The sequence below is a fragment of the Leuciscus leuciscus genome (assembly GCF_965113295.1).
Source record: "Leuciscus leuciscus genome assembly, chromosome: 5".
NCBI lineage: Eukaryota > Metazoa > Chordata > Actinopteri > Cypriniformes > Leuciscidae > Leuciscus > Leuciscus leuciscus.
The window spans coordinates 43954960-43979108 of record NC_138729.1 but is presented as its reverse complement, the minus strand read 5'-3'; the positions used below and the strand labels follow the sequence as shown (position 1 = coordinate 43979108).

The 24149-nt window shown below is 36.3% G+C and overlaps 2 protein-coding genes across 4 annotated transcripts in view; one reads left to right on the top strand and one right to left on the bottom strand.

Annotated features, from left to right (window-relative positions):
- The window catches only part of taok3a (TAO kinase 3a), a 70666-nt gene extending 65564 nt beyond the window's left edge, over positions 1–5102 (bottom strand). Inside the window, exon 1 of one of the 3 annotated variants that reach the window (XM_082170221.1) lies at positions 4704–5102. The gene's annotated coding sequence lies outside the window, so the exon portion shown is untranslated. The other 2 variants (XM_082170220.1, XM_082170222.1) reach the window with 2 other exon arrangements.
- Positions 5103–6247: 1145 nt separating this feature from the next.
- On the top strand, positions 6248–21874 carry suds3 (SDS3 homolog, SIN3A corepressor complex component). The gene is made up of 12 exons (XM_082169474.1): positions 6248–6473; positions 8855–8924; positions 9166–9221; positions 10572–10643; positions 10761–10780; positions 10882–11038; positions 13873–13985; positions 14443–14499; positions 15092–15113; positions 15230–15335; positions 19808–19892; positions 20293–21874. The coding sequence occupies exons 1-12, from the start codon at positions 6362–6364 to the stop codon at positions 20389–20391; spliced, it is 969 nt and encodes a 322-aa protein (XP_082025600.1). The 5' UTR covers positions 6248–6361; the 3' UTR covers positions 20392–21874.
- The last annotated feature ends 2275 nt before the right edge of the window (positions 21875–24149 follow it).

The window sequence follows — 24149 nt, the reverse complement described above, 5'->3', positions numbered from 1 at the left end:
GATAATACGAAATAGACACTGACACAGTCAAAACACGTCATCAGAGGAGTGCTAATTAAACATCACTGTCACCCTTCAAAGCTATTTCATTTGAAACCAAAAATATATATTTTTTGCCATTTTAGCAGAATATTTTGGGCTTCCGAAATTTCAGAGCATCACTACATGATACCAATCATATTAAATACCAACCATATTAAATAAATTATCTTCCGGCACGATTCTTTGATTGACATGCTGCTGGCTTGGAAAGTCTTGGCTTTCCAATTGTTTTCTTATTTTCACCGATTTCCCATTCAATTCTTGATACCAATCATACCAATGATAAAATAAATAATAATGATATATTACTAAATAAATTATTTATTACTAAATTACATTAAATTAATTTAAACAAGTTTCTGAGAATTTCTCATATTTTTGTAGATTCAGCAAATATATAATCTGACCTCACATCATGACATGAAATGAATAGAAAATAGAGGCAAATGCTGTCAAAGCAACATTTAAACAGGTTCATGTTGAAACAGTTATAACACTGACAAACAAGTGTATTTTTTCATAATGAAAACATGACTAGTCTCAATGCTATTAATTTAGGAATGTCCCAGTTACCAAACATCCAGCAATCAGATAAGAGCATCTATAAAAGATGTGTGTGAGAGCAATAAACCATTAAACCTTGAGTCACACATAGACTTAAGAGTTTCAGAGTTCACCTTGATCGGTCACCAAATTGTTAATAAACTACCGGTAACTAAACTAAAGAGTCAACCTGAAGCCAATAATAGAATGGTCTCCCAATGCCCACACATAAGCAGAGAAGAGTTTAGCAAGTTTACAGCACATACTATCGGTACAGACCCCCTGAAGGAAACCTGGATTAAGTGTTTTAATCAAACAAAGACACAATGCTGATAGTTCATGAATCATCTCCGGCAGGGTTCGAACCTACAACCTTTCAGTTACCAGCATTGATCTTAAGCCACTATAGGCTTTTCCACTACTAGTGAAGAAATGTATTATATTACTAAATGTAAAAGCACAGATTTTGCGCAGTCAATGATAGTTTACCTGCTACTAAGTGAATCAGAATTTTTTTTTCAATACATTTCAAATACTTTTATGGTAAACCCTGCAAACATTTCCAAATTCTGGAACTAGGCTAGATCTTCCTCAAACACTACTTTGGGAATCGATTCCAATACTGGAATCGGACAGTTAAGGATAATTTCAATTCTGCTTATCGATTCCTGCGTGAATTTTAATGGGATTTCAAACCATTTTCAAATTTAAGTAGATGCCAAAGATAACTCAATTCAGCATTTACATTGTGCACTGTTTTCTTAGCACACATAGTGTGAGTCTGTGAGATACTGGATTGAGTTCTTGTACGAGTCTTCTTGCGCATGAACGCACAAATACACACAAAATTGTATTGTCCATAAACAGTTGGTTTTGTTAGCCTGGTTAAAACCAGACCATTCTCAGTAGTAACTGAGTTATGGTCTGGCAAAGCTTCATTAATAACTCATTTCCAAAGGGGCGTCACCAACGGACGTCGCTCAAATGCCTCTGGGCGCAATTGGATAGACCTAAAACCAATTAGAGCGATCGTCATCGTGTAAAGCCCGCCTCAACGTTTATGATTGGTGCCGCGATTTTGAAATCGGCTTGAATGGGCTCTTTGCCAGACTACTTGCAGAGCAAATCTAAATTTGCCGGTAGTTTGTCTGGGTTTTCCCAGGCTATGGTTTTGTCTGAAATAAACGAAAACAGTGAAGTAAACAGTGATAAAATAAGTGATAAAATTCGAACAAAGAAACAAATTACAAGCATATAGGAATGAACTACAATAGACCTAACAGAAAAATTTAAATCAATAAAAATAAGAAATACTACAAATTGTATAGAGTAATCAAATGTTTAAAAAAAACACAGCATAGTAGTAGCATAGTAAAAACATAGGTAGTACTAACATCTAGTAGTAGCATGACATACACATAAGCACCGAAATCGACCCAGTTTCACCTCTATCTGAAAAACAGCTGTGCCCATGATTATCAGTAAGCCTACAGTACATGACTTGTTTCACAGTGATGGAGACCCTGACTCATTTATGTAAATCGATTCTTTCGAACCACGAGTTCAGCATTTCTTTTCCACCACATTATTATAAAAAATACATTTTTTTCTATTAAGATGCACTAATAATTTATTGTGATTTCATCTGTCAGTTTATTACAGGGATGAATCTAGCTTTATTCGAAATAAAGACGGTTCTCCAGTTAGCGAGTTGTTAACCGGATCGTTTACGAACCGATAGTTTTTGACTCAAGAATCGTTTGGAACTATTCAGTCCGATTCATGAACGAATAGCTCAGTCCGGTGTGATGATGATGATGACATCTCTTTTTTTGTCGAACTGATTCTCAGTGAATCAGTTCGACAAAAAAAGAGATGTCGAATCGAATCACAAGTATGATTCATTCAGACACAGAGATACGAATCGGACATTGGTAATTTATCATGCATGTGCATCTGCATCCAGCACTTAAACAATCCATCATGACCACGAGATAAACCATAAAGAAAATGCAAGGAAATCGTAAATGACAATATAAGCTAGGCTATATATAGGCTAAAAGACGAACTGGATTCACGTTGAATATTAAATCTATTATAATCCACCATTCCAATAAGAATCGCACCAGCACTTATTTCCTATTTAGCCTAAATGACCCCAAAAACAACAACTAGTTCATGCACAACGCTGACAGCGCCAAAAAACGGTAGAAAAAAAGTACCTTCATCCTCATTGTGAGATGTTTCTATCCTGCGCTCCTCATGACTATAAACTTCATTATGATCTACAACCAACAGAATAAACGCTGCGTGTGTGAGAGATAGACGCGCTGCTTAAAATAGCGACACAAGGAGCGGGGGCTGAAGACGAGGGAAAAAGAGCCACCATAAAACAGCCTTAACTGACATCAGCCTCATTTCTCTGAATATGTCAAACTGGACGCAGATTCATCTTAACCTTAAGTTTGAAGTGCGTCTCTCCGCTGCTGCTTGCATTTATAAATGAATCATGCATCTCACGCGCTCCATTTTTAAACAAGTCAATATGGATTAAAGTAAAACGAATGTGAACGTAGTGAGGATTTGAGCCGCAGAGGAAGTGAAAGTTTGGGTGGTAACGTTAGGCTACAGGGTTGAGAACAGTTAGGTTAGCAAACTGACTAGCTTTGCAAAGCGCCAGCAGGTGTTATTTAAAATAATTAAACTCTGTTTTGAGTTAAAAAGTCTGGTTTGTATTTAATTCTTTTTGCATGACTCTGAAATTAATGTGCACGTATATGTCAAGCAGAACCTTTGACAGTTTTATCCACGAGACCCATGGCAATGTAGTAAATGTTACTGACCTCTTTTCTGTAGGATGACTGGGAGCTCAAGGGTCAAATTCACCGTTCAAAAACATTTATTTCAGCAGGAAATAGAGTATTTTAAACGTTTTGATGGCCCATCTTCGCCTGTCTGTCAGTCTTTGCTGTCTAGACTTCCTGGATGAACAGCCGCGTGCGCATATAGTTAAGTTCGCTCACACACACACACACACACATACATAAACACACGGAAATAAAGTGCATGACAGCAAAGCAGCCAATATACTCTCAGTCCAGAACCATAGGTTAATCTCTAATAAGGGTGATAATAAAATAATACTGCTTAGTTATAACGATATATTGTAACAGCTTTATTTTTCTTTTTAATTAAGTTGATCTCTAATTTGTTAGAGTGTTGAAACATTTGTCAGTTACCCTATTCTTGTTCCCTTTAAAAACACTTTGCCTCTAAAATGACTGTAGAAAAGTGTTTTTAATATTAAAACACTCGGAAACTACTTTGCACATTTATAGATGTTTAAAAAAAACATTGTCAATTATTTCAATTGAAAAAAATATTATGTTTGTTTATAATAGGAATAATAAGTGGCAGGAAAGCAATCTCATTCAGAAATGGCATTAATTTGAAGACTTTTACATCATACACACACACACACACACACATTACATACATACATACATACATACACACACACACACACACACACACACACACACACACACACACACACACACACACATATATATATATATATATATATATATATATATATATATATATATATATATATGGCTATAAACACAGTATTTTTTGCTAAAATTTTCAAACTTTTAGCAAGTCCAAGATTGATCGAACTTAAAAAAAAAAAAAAAGTTAAATGTTGAATGTTTCTAGTAAAAAATGCCTTAATGAAGAATCATCCATATTTGTCTTTAGAGCACATACAATAACTTAACTATTAAAATGTTATTATATTAAATAATTGAGTGTCAACATAAAATAACAAAAATAACAATCATGGATATTCTATACTGAGTCCAAGAGTTTAAACACACTGTCTGCATCACTTGAACAGTTGTAGGCTAAATGCTTCTTTAGTCTGAAGGTTCATCAAGGGAAAATCAATCGAGCGCAGATGGAATCTATGAAGACGCGAATAGTGACACCAAATACGATAAAGAGGCTTTTAATACACGGTGCGCCGTATCAAAAATATTAAATACCCCTGAAAGACAAAACAGATGATCTGCCAAAGCCATAATAAATGTGAATAGCAACAAAAACGGCCTTACCAAGTCAACAAAGCTTTATCTTTAATCCAGGTCCAACTCCATAGAAGTCCGGTTACAAGCAAATGTCTTCAGGCGCTCTTCTCAGTGATGAACCGTGAAAATAAACCTTATTTCCCCTGTAGTCCTTGTAAGGTGGAATGTTGAAATAAATAAACTTCCAAACTCATTGCAATTGGCTTCTTGGTGCTCCTACACCTGACAAAATGCATCAACCTGTTTTATTTTTCGACAGACGTCATGACTATCTCCCCCGTCAGTGCGATGATAAAAACGTCCACACAGTTCGTGTTATGATATCCAGCATAAATACTGTATTAAACCCCGCGCGACTGACAAAGACTTGACAGGCGTCTGACGCTTTTAGAAAAACCCATCATCGTACCTGCTACAAGGTAACCGCGCTGATAAACGATCTCGCGAGTCAAAGCGCTCTGAAACTCTACGCCGCCACCTGCCGGCTGAGGGAGGAAGAGCCCATGAAAACACAATAGAGACGGTGGCAGTGTGACAGATATGACAGGATTATAATCTAGAGTAATAATGATTAGATCGAGGCTTTTTCGTAGATTACTCCCGCTGACAAGTTAATATAATATATTACAATATTTATGAGTAGAATGAGTCTGACCAAGCATGAGTTGGATCCATTTTTGCTGAATCTTACCATATGTTGAACACCTGTTATTCTAATCTGTGAATCTGATAGTTAACTGATCCCCTAACAAATATAGTTTAATGATGATGATATTATTATTATTATTATTATTATTATCGTCTATTATTATTGTTATTTTGTTTATTGGTGCATTCATTTAATGCAATAGCCTACATTTTGCACTTAATTCGATTTTTTTTATCGTTTATAATAAAATTATTTATATAGGCTATTTATAATACGAATCTTATAGATTGTATTATTATTATTTGTAGTAGTAGCAGAAGCAGCAGTAGTAGTATTTCTGTTTTATGCAACACAAATGGAGAGACGCTGTTTGAATATAAATCTTCCCAATTTATTTCACTAACTTGTTTGTTCACAAGAAAAAAAAAATAATAATGATGATAAACAGTTAGCCTAAAAACATACATTGTGTGTGAATTCGTGAATAACTTTTAATATGCACAATGAAATAATACCCAAAGCAGTCTGTGGGATGGAAATGAAACTCAATGTGCATCCGATGCAATTCCAATAAATAATGGCACTAAATTATAGTATTTTTCTTGTCTTTTCATAATGACATTAATACGCTTACCTGACCAAGATAAAAAGTCATGACTGAGAGGCAGAAGTGGAACTGACAACTTCAGAAAATCTTCATGTTCCTTGGCTGATAATAAGAACAATACATTTGAAACGCGGAGAGACTATTCTCTCTCTCTCTCTCTCTCTCTCTCTCTCTCTCTCTCTCTCTCTCTCTCTCTCTCTCTCTCTCTCTCTCTCCTCATTTTCTTATTCCCCTTATGTCATACTTGCGCACAAGCGGTTCAAACTACATTTCCCAGCATGCATCACTCGACCATCTCCACCAATCAGATTCCTCGGCCTACCCTCCAATTGAAAAAAAAAGAGGCTCGAGACTGAAACGTTGTCTGTGCAGTGTGATTGTTTACATATAGGTATTTCCTGCAATATTATCAATATATAAATATAATAAATGGCATCGACTTTACTGTCACCCATGGTGGATTATTATAACGACGAGGAAGAGCTAGACAGTGTGGATGAAGATGAAGATCGCAGTTTCAGAGGCAGAGACTCGGAAGAAGGTGAATACGCAGAGTAATTTCAGTTTATCTACCTTTTTATCTCATTCACTTATGATTGATGCATTAAAAGGCATATTTAAATTGCTAAAGAGCGAACTGGCTATACGCTGATAGTAAAACAGGAGCTCAGTTATGAGTAAACATGCAAGGAAAGTGTGCATGTGTCGAGTTGTTTTCTGTTTATTTTAGAGCTCTTTTTTTGCAACTTTATCGGCATTTTTTAATCTGTATAGTGATATTTTTTATACTTGAATGTTGGCTGTATACGCCTTTAACTGTATAATGGCTATGCATTTTCATGTGTGTGTGTTTTATGTGCTATCCAGCATGTTGATAAACAGTTAGCAGAGTTAGCTGCACACGTCAGGAAACAAATAAGTTACATTAAGCAGGGTGTTTTTAAACTCATACAGACTCGAAATCAGATTCAACAGAGGACTTACTTGTTTTTAAAGTATCATTTTGGGAAACAGTTGATTTATGGTGGCAAATATTTGTGTTGTAATGCTTGGAGTTGATCTCCGCTCACTTAGCTAATGCTGGTGTCATGAACACATTTGAGATGAGACTGATGATGGGAATGAAATCAGACTTAAGAGATCAGATACTGTATTTGACATAATGTATTTTCACTCTCCCCTTAATAATAAAAGCTTCCAATATTTTAAATATGGGAAACATCTTGAAGAATAAAGTGCCTGCGCGTGTGTGTGTGTTGCATGGTAAACCTTACTATTATGGGTACAAAATGTCCCCAGAAAAATGGCAATATCGGAAATCCTTGTCCTTGTGGCGACATTTTATACTAATTATTACTACTAATTATTGTGCATATTGCCCTCATACAACTATATTTTAGACCAATATCTTAATATTAAGAAATGTTAATGTCCATGTGTGACCCTGGATCACAAAACCAGTCACAAGTCACAAAAGTAGTAGCCTACACATACATTGTATACATACATTTTTCTTTTATGCCAAAAATGATTAGGATCTTAAGTAAAGATCTTGTTCCATGAAGATATTTTGTACATTTCCTACCATAAATATATAAAACATTTATTTTTGTGAGTGAATGCATCCATAAATGGACGATTTTCTCAATGTTTCGATTTTTTTTTGCACCCTCAGATTCCAGATTTTTAAATAGTTGTATCTCGGCCAAATATTGCCCTTTCCTAACAATCCATACATCAGTGGAAAGCTTATTTACTCAGCATTCATATGATATATAAATCTCAATTTCAAAAAAAATTCCCATGTGACTGGTTTTGTCAACTATCCAGGGTCACATTGTCAACTATCCTTAAACTCTTCAAATCTTGTGGAAACGTTTAATCTAAGTTCTTTGAATGAAAATGGTATTACCAGTCAAATTTTTGGGGTCAGTAAGATTGTTTTAATGAAGTCTCTTCTGCTCACCAAGGGTGCATTTATTTGACAAAAATACAGTAACATTGTGAAGTATTATTACAATTTAAAAGCATTTTATTTATTTATTTGAATATATTTTAAAATGCAATTTATTCCTTTGAAAAGCTGAATTTTCAGCATCATTACTTCAGTCAGTGTCACATGATCCTTCAGAAATCATTACAATATGCTCTTTTGGTGCTCAATGTAACATTTCTTTTCTTGTTATTATCAATTAATATTTTTGTGTAAACCATACCATTTTTTTCAGGATTCTTTGCTGAAAAGAAAGTTGAAACGGACAACATTTATTGGAAGTAGAAATATTTTTTCACTTTTCATCAATTTAATTTCTTAAAAAAAAATCTTACCTCAAACTTTTGAATTCAAACTCTAGGACGTATTGTTGGCAACATTAAAGTCATAGGTTTCATAGCCAGAGAATACATGAACTGAATGCATTGTATGTTGCTTTGGATCAAATTGCTTTGGTCTGAAATGTGTGCTTTAACTTTTTATGGTTTCCATGTTAACTTATTTATGTTTTTGAAATGGTCTTAGTCAGATCTTTGCTTGTTATTAATCTTAGTATCATCTTGTGACAGTTCCCCATAGAGAAGTTAATACAAACACAATATATGTACATTAATTCCTCTCTTAAAAAAAGGCCAGCAAACAACATATAACGTGAATTATCTATAGGCACGTGTATATTTTTTCAGCCAAATTTTCCACTCTAAATAAGAACAACAGAGGAGAATATCTGGTTGTTACCATAAAAAAAATCAATTAAGCTACCATGTCTGTCCGCTAGATGGTGCTACAAATGTGCAATCATAACGTGAATAAACTATAAACTAAATGGCCAAAAGTGTGATACCATACCTTATCTTATACTATAGAGTATAATTCATTTATTGGTGTTATATTTATTATTATTATTATTATTATTATTATTATTATAGACACAGAAGATGCCAGTGAAACAGATATGGCCAAACATGATGAAGACGACTATGTTGAGATCAAAGAACAGTGAGTATTCCTTGTAATTATCTATCTATCTATCTATCTATCTATCTATCTATCTATCTATCTATCTATCTATCTATCTATCTATCTATCTATCTATCTATCTATCTATCTATCTATCTATCTATCTATCTATCTGTCTGTCTGTCTGTCTGTCTGTCTGTGACAAATTTCTGCTATTTGCATGTTATGTAATAAAACTGCATCATTTTTTTGAGATATTTTGTTTTTGTCTTGATTTCAGGATGTATCAAGACAGACTGGCATCCCTGAAACGACAGTTACAACAGCTGCAAGAAGGTGACTGGAAATACTCCTGTTCACTATTGCATTTTTTTTTTAAGAGATGCTCAAGTAATTTTGTAGTCGAGCACTTTAAAGGCACAATATGGAAGATTTTTGGATAAAAATATCCAAAAACCTCTTGAACAATGTTATATAATTTGTTGACTTATGTACTTGCATTATCCTAAATCCTAAATCAATGTAACTATAAATTTGCAACAATATAACTATTACTATTTTTAACTTTACTATATTAAGGCATTATTCTTTTTTCATATGTTCTTATTCAGTAAAACATGTCTGTTGACAATGGAGAGAATGATCTCTGCTTGCACGGACACTAAAGCTACGCTACGTTTACACTGCAGGCAAAAGTGACTCCGATTAGATTTTTTTTTGTGGAGGGATGGTGAGCTGTTATACTCATATACTCAAGTATTACAACGACAGCTCTGTACAAGCAAAACCTGAGGAAAAACTATACGAGAAAAACGTTGCTCTCTTTCTCCTCATCCTCGTCTGCATTCTCCCTATCGCCGGTGCACGAATTTGCTGTCTTCCTCTGTACATAACCTTATAAATGAACGCGTGAATGCTGACTTCAGTTCATAAGTTTACTTCCATATGACACGGTGTGCAGGACCGTAACCAGTTCACACTCACATCTGATTTTGATCACGTTTAAATGATAATGTGAACAGCCAAACAAAAAAATCTGATCTGAGCAATAAATCAGAATGGAGCATTAAAAGGATAGTTCACCCAAAAATGAAAATGTTGTCATCATTTACTCACCCTCATGTTGTTCCAGATCTGTATGAGTTTATTTGTTCTGTTCAACATAAAATAAGATATTTTAAAGAATGTTGGTAATCAAACAGTTGATGGTAGCCATTGACTTCCATAAGAGGGGAAAAAAATACTATGGAAGTCAATGGCTACCGTCAACTGTCTGATTACCAACATTCTTTAAAATATCTTCTTTGTGATCAACAGAAGAAAGAAACCCAAACAGGTTTGAAACAACTTGAGGGTGAGTAAATGATGACAAGATTTTTTGGGTCAACTATCCCTTTAAGTCTTGCAGTGTAAACATAGTAAATGTATTTCATAGAATTCTTTTTTTAAATTTTTTTTAAACATATGTCCTGAAAAGTGCATGTTTTGATTGATAATGGTCTAACAAGGTGATGTAGCCTGGCTTGTTACCAAAAGGTTGTAGGTTCAAATGGAAGGGGTAATCTAGCACCATTGTGCCCCTTGATCAAGACAGGCTATTCCAATGGGATTGTCCCTAATGAGTGTACTATACATCACTAAAAATGAGTACATTAGATCAGTTTTTATACTCATTAATTTGCGCAGGCACACTGCAGGAGTACCAGAAGAGAATGAAGAAGCTCGATCAGCAGTATAAAGAGAGACTTCGTAACGCTGGTAAAGATGATTTATAATAAAGCTTTTCAGCTCGATGTCAGTGTCAATATTTCAGAACTTTACATGATTATCTCTTGTTTGTGCTCTCTCTTTCTGTCCCTCTCTTTATCTTTTCAGACCTATTTTTACAACTTGAGGTAAGATGCAATTCATTAATTTGATGTATCTGTTGATTTATTATAGCTGCAGAAAGCAACAGATATGACAGGTTAATTAATGCAAAATACATTTCTTGTAGACAGAGCAGGTGGAGAGGAACTACATCAAAGAGAAAAAAGCAGCCGTGAAAGAATTTGACGATAAGAAAGTGGAACTGAAGGAAAATCTAATTGCAGAGCTGGAGGAGAAGAAGAAGATGATCGAGAACGAGAAATTAACAATGGAGCTGACAGGAGGTGAGAAAGTGGGAAAGTGAGATCAGATAGATAAATGCAACCTGAGAGGGTTTTTGTGCAAGGCATTGTTAGTATTGCTGTTGTAGAGAACAATATCCTGTTCCTATAGCTGAACGCGTAGCTACTTTGTGTATAAAGTAAAAAAACTTGAAGCAATAGTTCACCCAAAAATGAATTCCTGTCATCATTTACTTATTCCCCAACTGAAAGACTTTTTTTTCATGCATAGCACAATAGGAGAAATGTTAAACTTTTTTCCAAGCTCTTTTCCATTCAGTGAACAAGGACTTTCAAGCTTCAGAAAAGTACATAAACGCACTATAAAAAGTGATGAAACTCTCTTTGATGAGTTCATGAGAGAAGTAGCAATTTCCAGTTCAGGAAGGAATCATTCTTTTGAGTCAAAGAATCAGTAATTCTTAATTGACACAAGTGAACCGAAGGATTCATAAATCAGACTGAACTGGTTTACAAGTTTAACACTCGGTCTCAATGATCTAGTCACAGTGGTTAACTCTCTGGGGAGGATGATTATCAGTGGCATGTATCCAAAGTTGTGAATTTAACTTGTGCACGAAACTGGAATATCTCATAAAATATTTGCGAATAAAGCACAGTTTCCATCCCATGTGTTCAAGAGAACAAAATTGTCACTTTGTAGGAAATTGGCGCAAATATCTGTAATGAAGATCAAAGTTGCTGCAATCGGGAAAGCCACTGTGGCTCTTTTTTCACACATCATAAATGACGGAATAACGAAACGCAATAAACATTGTCATGTTATCTTGCGTTTGGAGGCGGATGCCTGGTGTTTGGGAACTCAGTCGTGTGAAACAGTTCTGGGAGGTCATTATTTCCAACCATTTTGATGACAGACTTTGGCTCAGACATTTCAGAATGACCAAACCAACATTTGAAATGCTGTGCAATGAAATTGGTCCTCTGTTTAGTCCAGATATCTAATCACATCCAAAGTTATGTGAGTTTTTGCGCAAAGAGGGATTTATTAGGGCCCAAGCCTTAAGGTGTGTGTGTGTGTGTGTGTGTGTGTGTATTTTACACTCTTGCTGATTTAGAGATTAACCCAATCATTGCTGCCTGCATTACAGGATAAGAGATTTTCTTAGGCCTTATCTTTTAAAATCACAATGACTATAGTTTTATATAATTAGTTTATTTATTAGGTTAATAAAAATATAAAATGACCTTAACAAATACTTCTGGAAGTACACCATTTTTAGATGCAAATGATACATTTATAATCCCTTGAAACTGACTTATGACATCCTGTCACATGCAGTTTATTTAAATTGAAAGGATCTCATGGATGTGGCTGTTGTGGTTCACGGCCATAGTGGCACCAGCTGACTGTAGTAAATGTAGCGTATTCAATTGACTTTGACTGTCTTTTATCATTTACTGGCTTTAAATCCGTATCGCCCATCTTGCACCGTTTCCCTGAAGTTACCGGGGTGGTGCCGGGGCTTGGGCCCGTCATCGCTGCTTGCAGCTATATTTAAAGCTACACTGTGTGATATTTTCCCCCATCTAGCGGTGAAATTGTATATGACTACCCAGTGAATATTAGTTTCTGTTCCTTTCAATTTCGAGGGCGTTTTAACTCCTACAGTGGCCGTATTATTCCAAGATTAACATGGCTTCCAGTTCGACTTCATCCAATAGCGCCTTTAAAACTATCACCTGTGATCCGTCGCAGCACAGATTTATGTTACAAGGTAAACAATACTTTTTCACCATTGACGTGAGGAAAAGTAACGCAAGTTATACTAGAGGTCATTCTGGCGTTATGCACAACCATGCTATGGTTAGTCAAGCAACTATAAAACTTCGAATTTACACAAATAGGCTGGATTACCTGCCGAGAAGAAAGCAGGCAACTTCGGCGTCCGTTTTAAAATCTTTGCTCCTCATGAGCTCTTTCCATCTGGGAAAAGTTACTCCAATATTGACTTTGGTCTTGCTGATTTGCCTGTCGCGTTGACGTTTTAATTCTCTCTTTCGCTTCCTTGGCGACTCTGCTACATGTCCTCGAAAATAGGCGTGATCCTCCATCAGCAATCTTTCAAATCTGCCGGCAGTCGCGAGTAATCTCCCCCTCGCATTCGTCACGGTGTCACTGAGTGTAAAGCGCGAAAGGCGAAGCTTGAATTTACAGGTATGTCCCTCTTTGGCTAATGTAGTTTCAAGATGGAGGGGCAACATGGCGACCGGCATTCGAACCCCTCACCCGTATGTACTTTCAATGGCAGATTATAAACTTACGAGAATACTTTATTACTTGAAAGAAGTAAATATACATTAATGAGCACATATATTTTTGAAAGAACTAAGTGTTTTTTGCTAAGAATCAACTAAAAAAATTACACAGTGTAGCTTTAAGTAAATGTGTTTCCATCTTAGTTTATGCGCATGTCTTCTTATCAGATAAAAAAAATTATCGGCATTAATTGAATGCATTTTTTGAGTTTGTGTATTTTGCCATTTCCATCCATAAAAACAGATGGATGAAGGAAACATAGCTAGTGAAAAACAACTTAAATTTTGGCCCGTTCATCACACAAATTTATCTTATAATGTCAGAAGTCATAGAGCACTTTTATTATACTTGTATGGTGTTTTCTTATTATCTTTCTCAAGGTTTCTTATCTTTTTTTATCTTTCTCATTGCAATTGCATTAAAAAACAAAACAAAAAAACGACCAGTACAGCCTTCAGAATTTCTACATTTTGTGTTTCATTGAGTTTATTTTTGTGTGAGATATTCATTTAAACCCCTAAACCTAGTATGTTGTCCATGTATTTATTTATTTTAGATTCCATGGAGGTAAAAACCCATATAACCCGGAAGCTCCGGAGACGACCCAATGACCCTGTGCCCATTCCAGACAAGCGGAGAAAGCCTGCACCTGATATCCTTCACATAGCTGTAGAGACCCCATTCACTGGAAACACTTCAGACCACCAACACATCAGTTATGCATCTTCTATGCATCTGCAGGGGCGCTGGAAGTAGGGGTGCTGTTTTCACTGGATTGTAAATGCAACACAGATTATGTTTTTTAAAACATTCGCGCAGAGTGTGACGTCATATTGTGACCGTTGCAGTGTGTGTTGAAAGAATTTGTCCGCTCTACTCCTGAGCTTACCTTCAGTGTTGTGTAAGGTAGGCAGGTTTTATTTTCTGTCGCTGTGCAGGCTCTTTTATCATAAATGACAGTGTCAACAGCTCAAAAAAACTTGTAATTAAAGGCTTAATTGATGTCCCATAGACCGGTCCATTATAATTGCAAGCAGTATCAATAATGTCAAAAATGTGATGTGCAGTCAAATGTCTCGGTGTGTATGCTGTGATGATCAGGTTTTCTTAACTCTCCTCACCTCAGTTAAATTATTTACTTACTGATGAACAGATCATGGAAGATCTAAGAACATTGAACAAGGTAAGGTTACGAATTGGAATTAGCTCCATTTTTATGCGGCAAATGAAGCCCTGTTACAATCGAAGTACAAATTTCACTGCTTCTCGGATACAGTATCAACTTTTTGACCTAATTTTCAATATATCTAATTTTATACCATTATCATTTATAAAAATGTAATACACTTGCATATTCTTTGGCAGGCTATGAGATGAGAAAATGTAGTGTGATTTAAAAAATTCAGTCCATTTCATCAAATTGTAATGAAAGTCTTCATGATTTGCGTCTCGGCTTTGAAGAAAGGATTTTTATTTATTTTTTTACTCTCTTTTTGGGTAATAAAAAGCAGGATCCCCTGAAAATTGTATTACATTTTATTACTCAAAGAGATACATGAGACACATTACTTGCGGATGACAAAAATTGGCTGTATTTTAAGGGGGAAAAGGATGCAGACCACAGAAAATAGGGTTTTGGATTGTTTTTTTTTTTGGCAACTGTTGATTACTGTTAGCTGACCAAGATATCAGGTTGTTTGTCCGTGTCGAAAAGTCTGTGTAGATTGCTGAAGAAAATTAAAACAATCTTCCTTTTTGCTTCATTTCCTTTATAGCTTAAATCTCCGAAAAGACCAGGTATGGAGGTTTTGTCTTTTAGAGGTGATTCCCCATATAATTTCCCATCAAATCTTTTTTAAACCACAAAGTCTTTAAAAATGAGTTGGAAATTAATTAAAAGCAATGTTTTTCAGCATCCCCGTCCTCTCCAGAGCACATCCCGACCACTCCAGTGGACACCCCGTCCCAGCGTTATGAGGCACGGATAGAGGAGGGGAAACTCTACTATGACAAGAGATGGTAAGATTCTCTGTTCTGCTGGGCTTTTTGCACTCAGGTACACATTAAAGGCAGGGTAGGTGATTTGTTTAAAAACTTTTTTTGTTATGCTGGTTGAAAGTTTCTTTACATCTTGAAAGCAATCACTAACTTAAGTGGTATACATCGTCTATATCGTATATATCGTCTGTGGAAGGTATACAATGTTCGTCCAATCATTGCATTCGGTCCGATGTCCTACCTGCCTGTCAACGTATGTATTTCGATACGTCCGCGCACCTGCTCACGCAGATATCACACGTCATCAGCGCGTTTCATGCTATGCAGAGTTAGACAGACGTCAGTCACTGAGCACCACAACCGAAAAAGCCCGCCACCGCCTCACAATTCCTCCTGAACCCAATCAACGAGCTTATGCCTTGTTAACTACTGTCTGTAACTATGGTATAACTACTGTAATTTGGAAGAGATGGAAACCTGTGACGTTATACTCGGTCGGGTTCATGAGTCGAATTTATAGGTTTTACTAGCAACACTATCAACGCTGAAATGAATTGCTCTTTTTAGTTGTTTATGCTTTTGAGCCTCTTGTGATGCTTTTGTTTGCTCCCTGCTGTTTTAAAGAAGGCGTGGCTTTGGAGACACTCGGAAGGGAGGGTGGGATCACTATTGTTAGCCTCTCTGAAAATCTCCTACCCTACCTTTAAACTCTGGGTGAACTTAATTTTGGGTTATTGTGTTTTACATACTTCATTAGTAATTCATGTTACATATTCAGGTTTTAAGATTTCTTTAAGGGTTTTTAACTCTGATTTAACATGCTTATTTGCATTTTAATGATCAGTGACTCGATGTTGGTTTAAAGAGACGATAACCCTAGGTAAAGCACATAGTGAAAAGCCCTTATGAAGACTGACTGATTTACATTGTGGAAATTAATGGTTTATTTACAGCTTCAGCAGCTGGGGCTAATTGCACTCTAACCAATCAAACCTTGACCCCCTGGTTCCTACAGGGCCTTGAAGCCAAAAAAAAAAAAATTGTTTTTACTTATACTGACCACAAGATGGCACAATCACTCTTTTGCTTTTCAATTATATCATATAGTTTATATAAAGGACAGTGTCACATCAGAGAGCTGGAACTGACCTGAGACAAGACAGATCGATCTATCCATCTATCTATCCATCTATCCATCTATCCATCTATCTATCTGTCTATCTATCTGTCTGTCTGTCGTTCTATCATCATATTGTTCTGTTGTTCTATCTCGTTCTTTCTATCATTCTATTGTTCTGTCTATCATTCTATCTTTCTGTCTTTTGTTCTGTCTATCATATTTAGTCTTTAAATTGTATAGGCTTATTTGTATACATAATTTCTATCATAAAGTAAACATTTTAAAATGTTATATAGTGATTGCGGCATTAAAGTAGCATGACATGTAGGTAAATTACATGGGAGGAAGGATATTTAAAATGTTTGATTCTTGTAGCATTCTGATTTTTATTTTATGTGGGCTATAATCTATCTTTAATATCTCAGTTATTACTATTAGCTGTTGTTTCATTCGATATATGTACATAAGAATGTGAATGTGATGTATTTGCAAGGGCTAGTTTGCTTGAACAAGGCAAAATCTGTGCCAGGATTCAGGTCACACATTCCTAACATGGTATTTACCGTTGTCCGTGTCTTGATATTTAATAATGTAAACATCATGGGCATCAAGATACACAAATTCTGACATGCAATACCCTGTACAGACTACATAAATCTATATTTTGTTGTTTTGAATAAGTGATCATAATACACTGGAAGCTTGTGGTTTAGGATGAGGACTGGAGATTACTTTGTCTTATGCGTTTGTGACATTAAATGTCATGAATGCCTCTGGATTTTTATGAGCGTGTCAGCATGCATTTATCCAGCCGTGCCCTTTAGACAGTGGGCTGCCGTAGCTTTCAGCATTGCAATCCAGCCGGAATATTTCTGTGCAGATGAGGATAGAGTGAGCGGAGGAGGAAATATGGTTCGGTGTGATACCGCAGGCAATAAATGCATAATGTTACATGTATATTAAATGCAGTTTTATTCTGCTATTTTGATAATGAGTGGAGAGGTTGAGTTATGCCTCTCTATGAACTTTTCCAGAGGATGCTTATGTGAGAAGGTTGAAGCCACAGGCTACTTTCACTCTCTATGTATACTGCGTTTTAAGAAATTACTCTCTAATTAGTGGTGTTTGTGCCACAGCAAACTTGGAAAAGTGAGTTTGCAGTCTGTATTGAATGTAATGGAACAAAAAGACAAAAATAAAGGCAAGAACTTCTATTGAGTTGTCCTCTTTGACGGGCTGCACGCCAAAAAACGATTCACGAACATTGACTCTTAAGAACCGATTCTTTCCTCATTGCTTAATCTGGCAAATTTTACCTGAATTGTGAATCTGAGTTTGCAGTCTGTATTGAGTGTAATGCAATAAAAAAGCAGTGTACCACAAAATAACGGCAACATCATCACGGACTACAAAACAGAAGCAAACATTCGGCATGACCAGTCTGATCCGATTCGATCCGATCAGTCCCTGATCTGATCCTGTAAGCCGGTTCTTTTTAGTGAATCAAAAAAATAATACATTGAGCCCAGTGTGGCATGGTTTCAGAAATGAAAGACTCATATGAGCCAGTTCTTTTTTTTTTATGAATAGTTCAAAAAGTTGCTAGTTTAAATCCGTCTGAAACACTGCCCTGTATAATTTATAGAATTAGCAGAGAAAGAGTTTCATTCACAAGTAAGAAAAAATGGACAGTATAACTAAAATATACCAAAATTAATTGAACCATAACTACACTGGAACAGTAAGTGCTCCCAATTAAAAGTGCAGTATGTAATATTGACAGCTAGCGGTTGAAATGGGTGCCAAATTTGTGCCCCCCTCCTCCTCAGACTCGACGCTCACGCGCGTTGCCAGACTGAGGGCACGCAACAGGAACGAGAGCAATTGGCAATAGAAAGTGATGAGCCTTAAGGCCCGTTCACACCAAGCACGATAACTATAAAGATAACGAATATAACGAAAGATATAATTCAAAAAATCGTTCTCCATATTAAAGAATAACAGAGTTCACACCACAACTATAACGATAAAGATAAGAGGAACGATATCGTTGGGATCACTTTCAGAACGATTTTTTTTCCAGCTGTCCAACGATAAAACACTGACAGCCAATCAGAATCCATTCTAATTTAAAGGTCTCGCGCATTTAAAATGGCAGATGACATTGCAGAGAAGTTAATCGTCGAGGTACAAAAAAATCCTCCACTGTTTGACAAGTCAAACCCCCTTTTCAAGGATACGTTAAAAAATATGGATATATGGAAAGCAATCGGTCGTATCCTGGGAATAAATGCTGAGAAGTATTAACGATGAGATATTATGCAGTTTAGCATAGTGTAACAAAATTACCTCAGGTAGGCTATCCAGCGCTAGTTTTGACAACATTGCTGAAGTTGCAGTGAAAAAGGCGTTGTATACATAAAGGTGTTGACTAGGCGATGTTTTTATCCCATCATTGACGGCGCGGGCGCGTGCGTGCTTAGAATAAAAAGACCGTTATCGGTCGTTGGTGTGGACGCATATATAGTTATCTTTATCGTTATCTTTATAGTTATCGTGCTTGGTGTGAACGGGCCTTTACACTGAAAGTCGTCATGGAGCTTTTTAGATGATGCTGAGGCTTTTTACGTCGGGGAGAATGTGAGATCTCTGACCCAGTTCGTTTGCTTGCTTCCATGGCTGCAAAATGATGTATTTTCCGCTCGCTGGCAGCCTGGGGTGTCGAAATACTATTGAGTAAATTGGCAGTGGGTGGGATCTCACAGACCAAAACAAAAACAGACATTCCCACCCAGAACACACATTTCAAAGTAGAATATCTGGCTGTAGCAACACGTATTTGAACTTAGCATGTTTCCTAAATCTCTGCAAACATTATGGTATTTCTAAAAAAAAATATTACATATAGCACCAAACTTTTTTGTCATTTTTCAACATATGTGAACATATCCATTCTGGAACTTTATTTCGTCTGTATTGATAGGTGAAGGTGATAAGATGTACCAAAAAATAACCATTAAAATGTGACTTATTTATAAAATGTCTACAGAAATTCAAAAAACAAGTACACCTCTACAATTAGAAAATGGTAATGCTCCCTTTGGCAGAATTTTTTTTTATTGCAGATATTTGTTATAATTGCATATCAGTCTCTTACATCAATAAAGTTAATTCTCCATGCAGAGTTTCATGAAGATGAGAAAATGATGACAGCATTTTAATAACTGTGAAATCCTTTAAGCCAAAATATTGCTTTTTCAGTGAAGATACGTGAGGAGATGAGCTCACATACAGTTCCTGACTGAGAGGGATTTTTCTGTAATGATCTTTCAGTCTAAAGGATCTTAAGTTACTAATGCTGTTTTTGTTTCAGGTACCATAAAAGTCAAGCAATCTATCTGGAGTCCAAGGAGAACACCAAGATCAGCTGTGTCATCAGCTCTGTGGGGACCAATGAGGTTAGTGTCTGATTCTCTCCTCTGATTGGTGCTAAACAAATGACTGTGCTCTTCAAACTAATGCCCTGCTCAGAGGGGAAATAAACAGCAGGTTATTGAGATCAGCCCAAGTGCATCAGCTTTGGAGAGCCTGAAGAGGCAAATTCTCATTTAGTCGCTCTCATTTATTGTAATCTGCATCCATATCAAATTGAACAAGGATGTATTTTCAATGGCTTTTGTTTCATTTGCATCCTTTTAATGCCAGCATCAATAGCACACTGCATAGATCTGGACTCTTACTTGCTGAGCCAGTGGCTTTGGAGTACAAATCACTGTTTAGGATTCATTTGGATTCTGGAAGAAGGTGGTACAGGATAAACACTGAAGTGCTTTGTCTTGGATTTCGATTCTCTTGCAGATCTGGGTGAGAAAGACAAGTGACAGCACGAAGATGAGGATTTATTTAGGGCAGCTTCAGCGAGGGGCCTTCATCATTAGACGCCGATCAGCAGCATAGACGCCACTCTTCCTCATCTCTTATTTTACAAACATTTTAACGCTCTTCTCGTTTTACTAAGTCGTCTTCTACATGTTGAAGCATGATTTTTCTTCCTGTCTTATCTTATTTTTCTATCACTCTCACACGTACTGAGTATATCATGAAATGTCTCACGTTTTGTCCTCCTTTTTGCTTTTTCTTTCTATATGAATTTTGCATTGTACATGTAATGCAGTCGCCATTTCTGAGGTAACGCTTTACTGTTTGATTTCAAAGCGCTCAGATGAAGTGTGTAGGCGACAATACACTTTGGCATTCTATTGTATTACCAGTAAGGCATTTATTTAGTTGTTTTGTTTGATATGTCACGCCATAATCTATTCTCTCAATGCATTTGAAAGTGTACAAGATTTCAAATTACTTTGCAAGTTTTAATTTTGTATTTAGTCCAACATTAAATAAATTTGGCTCATACAGTGCAAAACAACATTTGTTTCTGCATAATTGCTTTAGTTTTTTCCTCCCGTTAACAATACTGCTAGTTGACCTTGTTTTTAATGGCCCTTCTTCTTACACGTACTATACAATGAGAAGCACTAATTTACATTTGTATTTATGTTCCTGGCTGAAGCTTCTTTTTTTTTATATAACAAACAACTTGCAAGTAAATGCTTATAATGTGTTTATGACAATTATTTCAGAAGTTTGCTAAGATGCTTACAAGTACATGGGATCCTTAGGCTTAGAGCTCAAGATTCCAATTAGTTTGAGAATGCATAATGGTGCGTTCTCATTCTAACATCGATTAAAGTGGCCTGTTATGCCCTTTTTCAAAGTCTTCATTTAGTTTTTGGGGTCTACTAGAATAGGTTTTCATGCTTGAATGTTCAAATTACAGCACCTCTCTTCCCAGTCTTCCGTTAACGATTTGTTTAGTTGGTCACCGTGATTTTAGCCAAGTAAGACATGTTCTTGGTTCAACACATTTTGGGGATCCTGGAACAACATTTCTGCCTGAAAATGTAGTCCTAATCCTATCCCCACCCCTAAAACTACCCAAAACGTATCCCTAAAATCAGAGAGAAACAATAGGTGAATAACACTGATGTACAATCACCTAAGCCTGGTTGTAAGCCTAAACCTATAGCTGTAAACTTGTCTCTCAAATCTGATTTGTTGTTTGGAATATTGATCCAGGAACATGTTGTATTTGGTGAAATCACATTCTCCTTGTTTAGTTCCCAGGTTAAAAACCTTTTTGTGAAATCACTGTCTCTGGATCCACTTGAGACACTTTATTTTGAATGTCCTGTCATTTTCCTGTCACAATGATTTCCTCTATAAATGACAGGCCAATCCTTTCTTCTGCACAGTTCAAAATTGAATTCCTCCCCAAACACAAAGTTGTTGTTGTTTTTGCATTGATTCTGAAAGATAACAGATTTAGCAGAATGATTGTGTGACTGTATTTCAGAGTTGTATAAACCATCTTGCATTATTACCTCTTTCCTGACAGAGACTCTCTCCCATGACATCTTAAAATGTAAGGGTTGTAAGTAAAGAAGTTGTTGCTCATGGTTAAATTGTACATGATTAACAGCATTCAAGTAAATTATTTTCACTTTTGTGGTCAAATAACATGCGAATCATTGGTAACATTATGTAGAAGGTAGTGCATTTGCAAACCAACAAAACCTTTATCAAGGGTTGAAGGAAGTTATATGAGAATTCATACGCAGCCCTTATGTTGTGTACAACATGACTATTTAAAATAAATTACATTTAAATTTGAGAATATCAAGGCCATAAACTCCATCTCCACTTTCCTGCAATGCTGCAAACCTGCATGTTTAAAATTGTGTTCTTTGAATTCAGAGGTCAAGCTGTGACATATCGATTTTCTATTGGGCACACATCGTCATGTGATACGAATTTGTGATAAGTGATACGTTTCGTTAGATTGGACCAAACGAAATTGGCATACACTTGCGTTTCTGGTTTCCAGCATGTTGTCCAGAGAGCGCTGCAGTGATTGTTATTTTAGTCCTACCCAGAAGTTAGCATCATCCATCATCCTGGTTTTTCCATAGACTTTGGGATTATTGCAGAAAATAAGCTCCGTGACCAACAAGAGTTTGATTCTTATGTGTTTTGTTCATCATAATGAACACAAATTTTGAAATGTTCTAAATATTATCGCCAGAAGTATTAATGCCGGCTATAAACGTCCACCTCTAAGCTCCCAACTCTTTCAGTCTTTACATAAAAAAAATCCCTGAAAGTTTGAGTTACAATAGTTTGCAAGTGCACGACTATAAACACAACAGGGCTGTGAAAGCAGACTAGTGAGTAGATGAGGTCTCCTGTTCAGTGTGATGATGTTCAATGTCCCTGACAACCTCTATAGTTCCATTTAGCCACTTGTTAGCAATCGCCTTTTACAAGACAAGAAAAGCTTTTAAAAAATCATTCACAAGGGGCTATTACTGATGTATTTTATGTTGTACAATAAAACATGAAAGTATCTTCAGCTTGTGTTCACCGAAGACCTTATTTCAGGCATTTCAAAAAACCCATTGGTCTCAATATGATGGAACTAGATGTCATCCCAGCAACACTCTATAGAACACAAAATGCAGTGTGACTGCTCCTTAAACCATAAATGTTATTCACAGAAGTCAACTTGCTCTTTTGAAACACTCTTTTCACACCTTTTTCACTAAACTGTGACACTGACGGGCAAATTTCACAGTTAATGTTGCACCATATAGGCTCATTGGAAAAAACATGCCTCTACCAACAGTTTTGCTTCAAACAAACAAACACATAATACATAAAAGTCACTACACTTTCCATCTGAAATGAACATGAAATGAACATCACTCGTTCCTTTCGCAATACTATGCGATGACCTCAAAACTGATGTCACTGTCACAAGCACTATTGATTGATTCCCACTTTTTACTGTCACATATTAAAACTGTGAATCTAAACTCTTTTTTTGAAGACTCGTTTCTCATTATTGAATGGCTTCTGTGAAAAAAGGTTCTAAATGAATTCTAAATGTTCCACGAAAACACGTTTTGTCTTTTTTTGCATTTAAAAAGACGGTTCCTCCAGGGCCAATCAGCATTAAATAAATCACCATTCTAATCGATGATTCCTAATTACTGGAATCAATATCAGTAAGGGTCAGCAAGGGTTGCATTAGATGAAAATACATAGTAGTGACCAAATGAACGTTCACAATAAATACTTGCTATTTATTTCCCTAGAAATAGTCTTTAACCTATTATTATTTGTTCTGGGAAAAGGGATTCCATTAAGGCTTTTCAGCTCTGAACATTTAATGTGCCTTATTAGAGCAAGCGCTGTCAGTCTATGGTAATACCTGCAGCTCTCACTGCGGTGGGCTTTACTCAAGAGTTCCCTGGACACCAGCTCTGCTTCAGCTTCTTGGTTTCAATCCTCTCTGAATCAGTTTTCACGCAGTCCTGTGAACCAGATGCCCAGCAATTCCCTGTTCCGCTGTGAAAGTGTTGCCTCCCATGAGACGTCTGGCTGGTTGAAGTTTGGCCCCTGGGCCGCTCTGACTTGTTAAAGGGAATATGGATTTGATATGTTGCTCTGCGTGTTTGCATTTCCTCCTGCTTTATCTTTGAACGGCAGACCTGGTTTTAGGTTTAAAAGGAAATAGTATGTTTTTGAAGATTTTCATGAGCTCCTTTTGAGGGTTCAAGCTCTGCTTAAAGGGATAGTTCATCCCCAAATTAAAA

Coding starts and splice junctions, on each gene's coding strand:
- suds3 (XM_082169474.1), top strand. CDS start 6,362: ATGGCATCGACTTTACTGTCACCCATGGTGGATTATTATAACGACGAG. Junction 6,474..8,854: donor AGGCAGAGACTCGGAAGAAG/GTGAATACGCAG, acceptor TTATTATTATAG/ACACAGAAGATGCCAGTGAA. Junction 9,222..10,571: donor GTTACAACAGCTGCAAGAAG/GTGACTGGAAAT, acceptor TAATTTGCGCAG/GCACACTGCAGGAGTACCAG.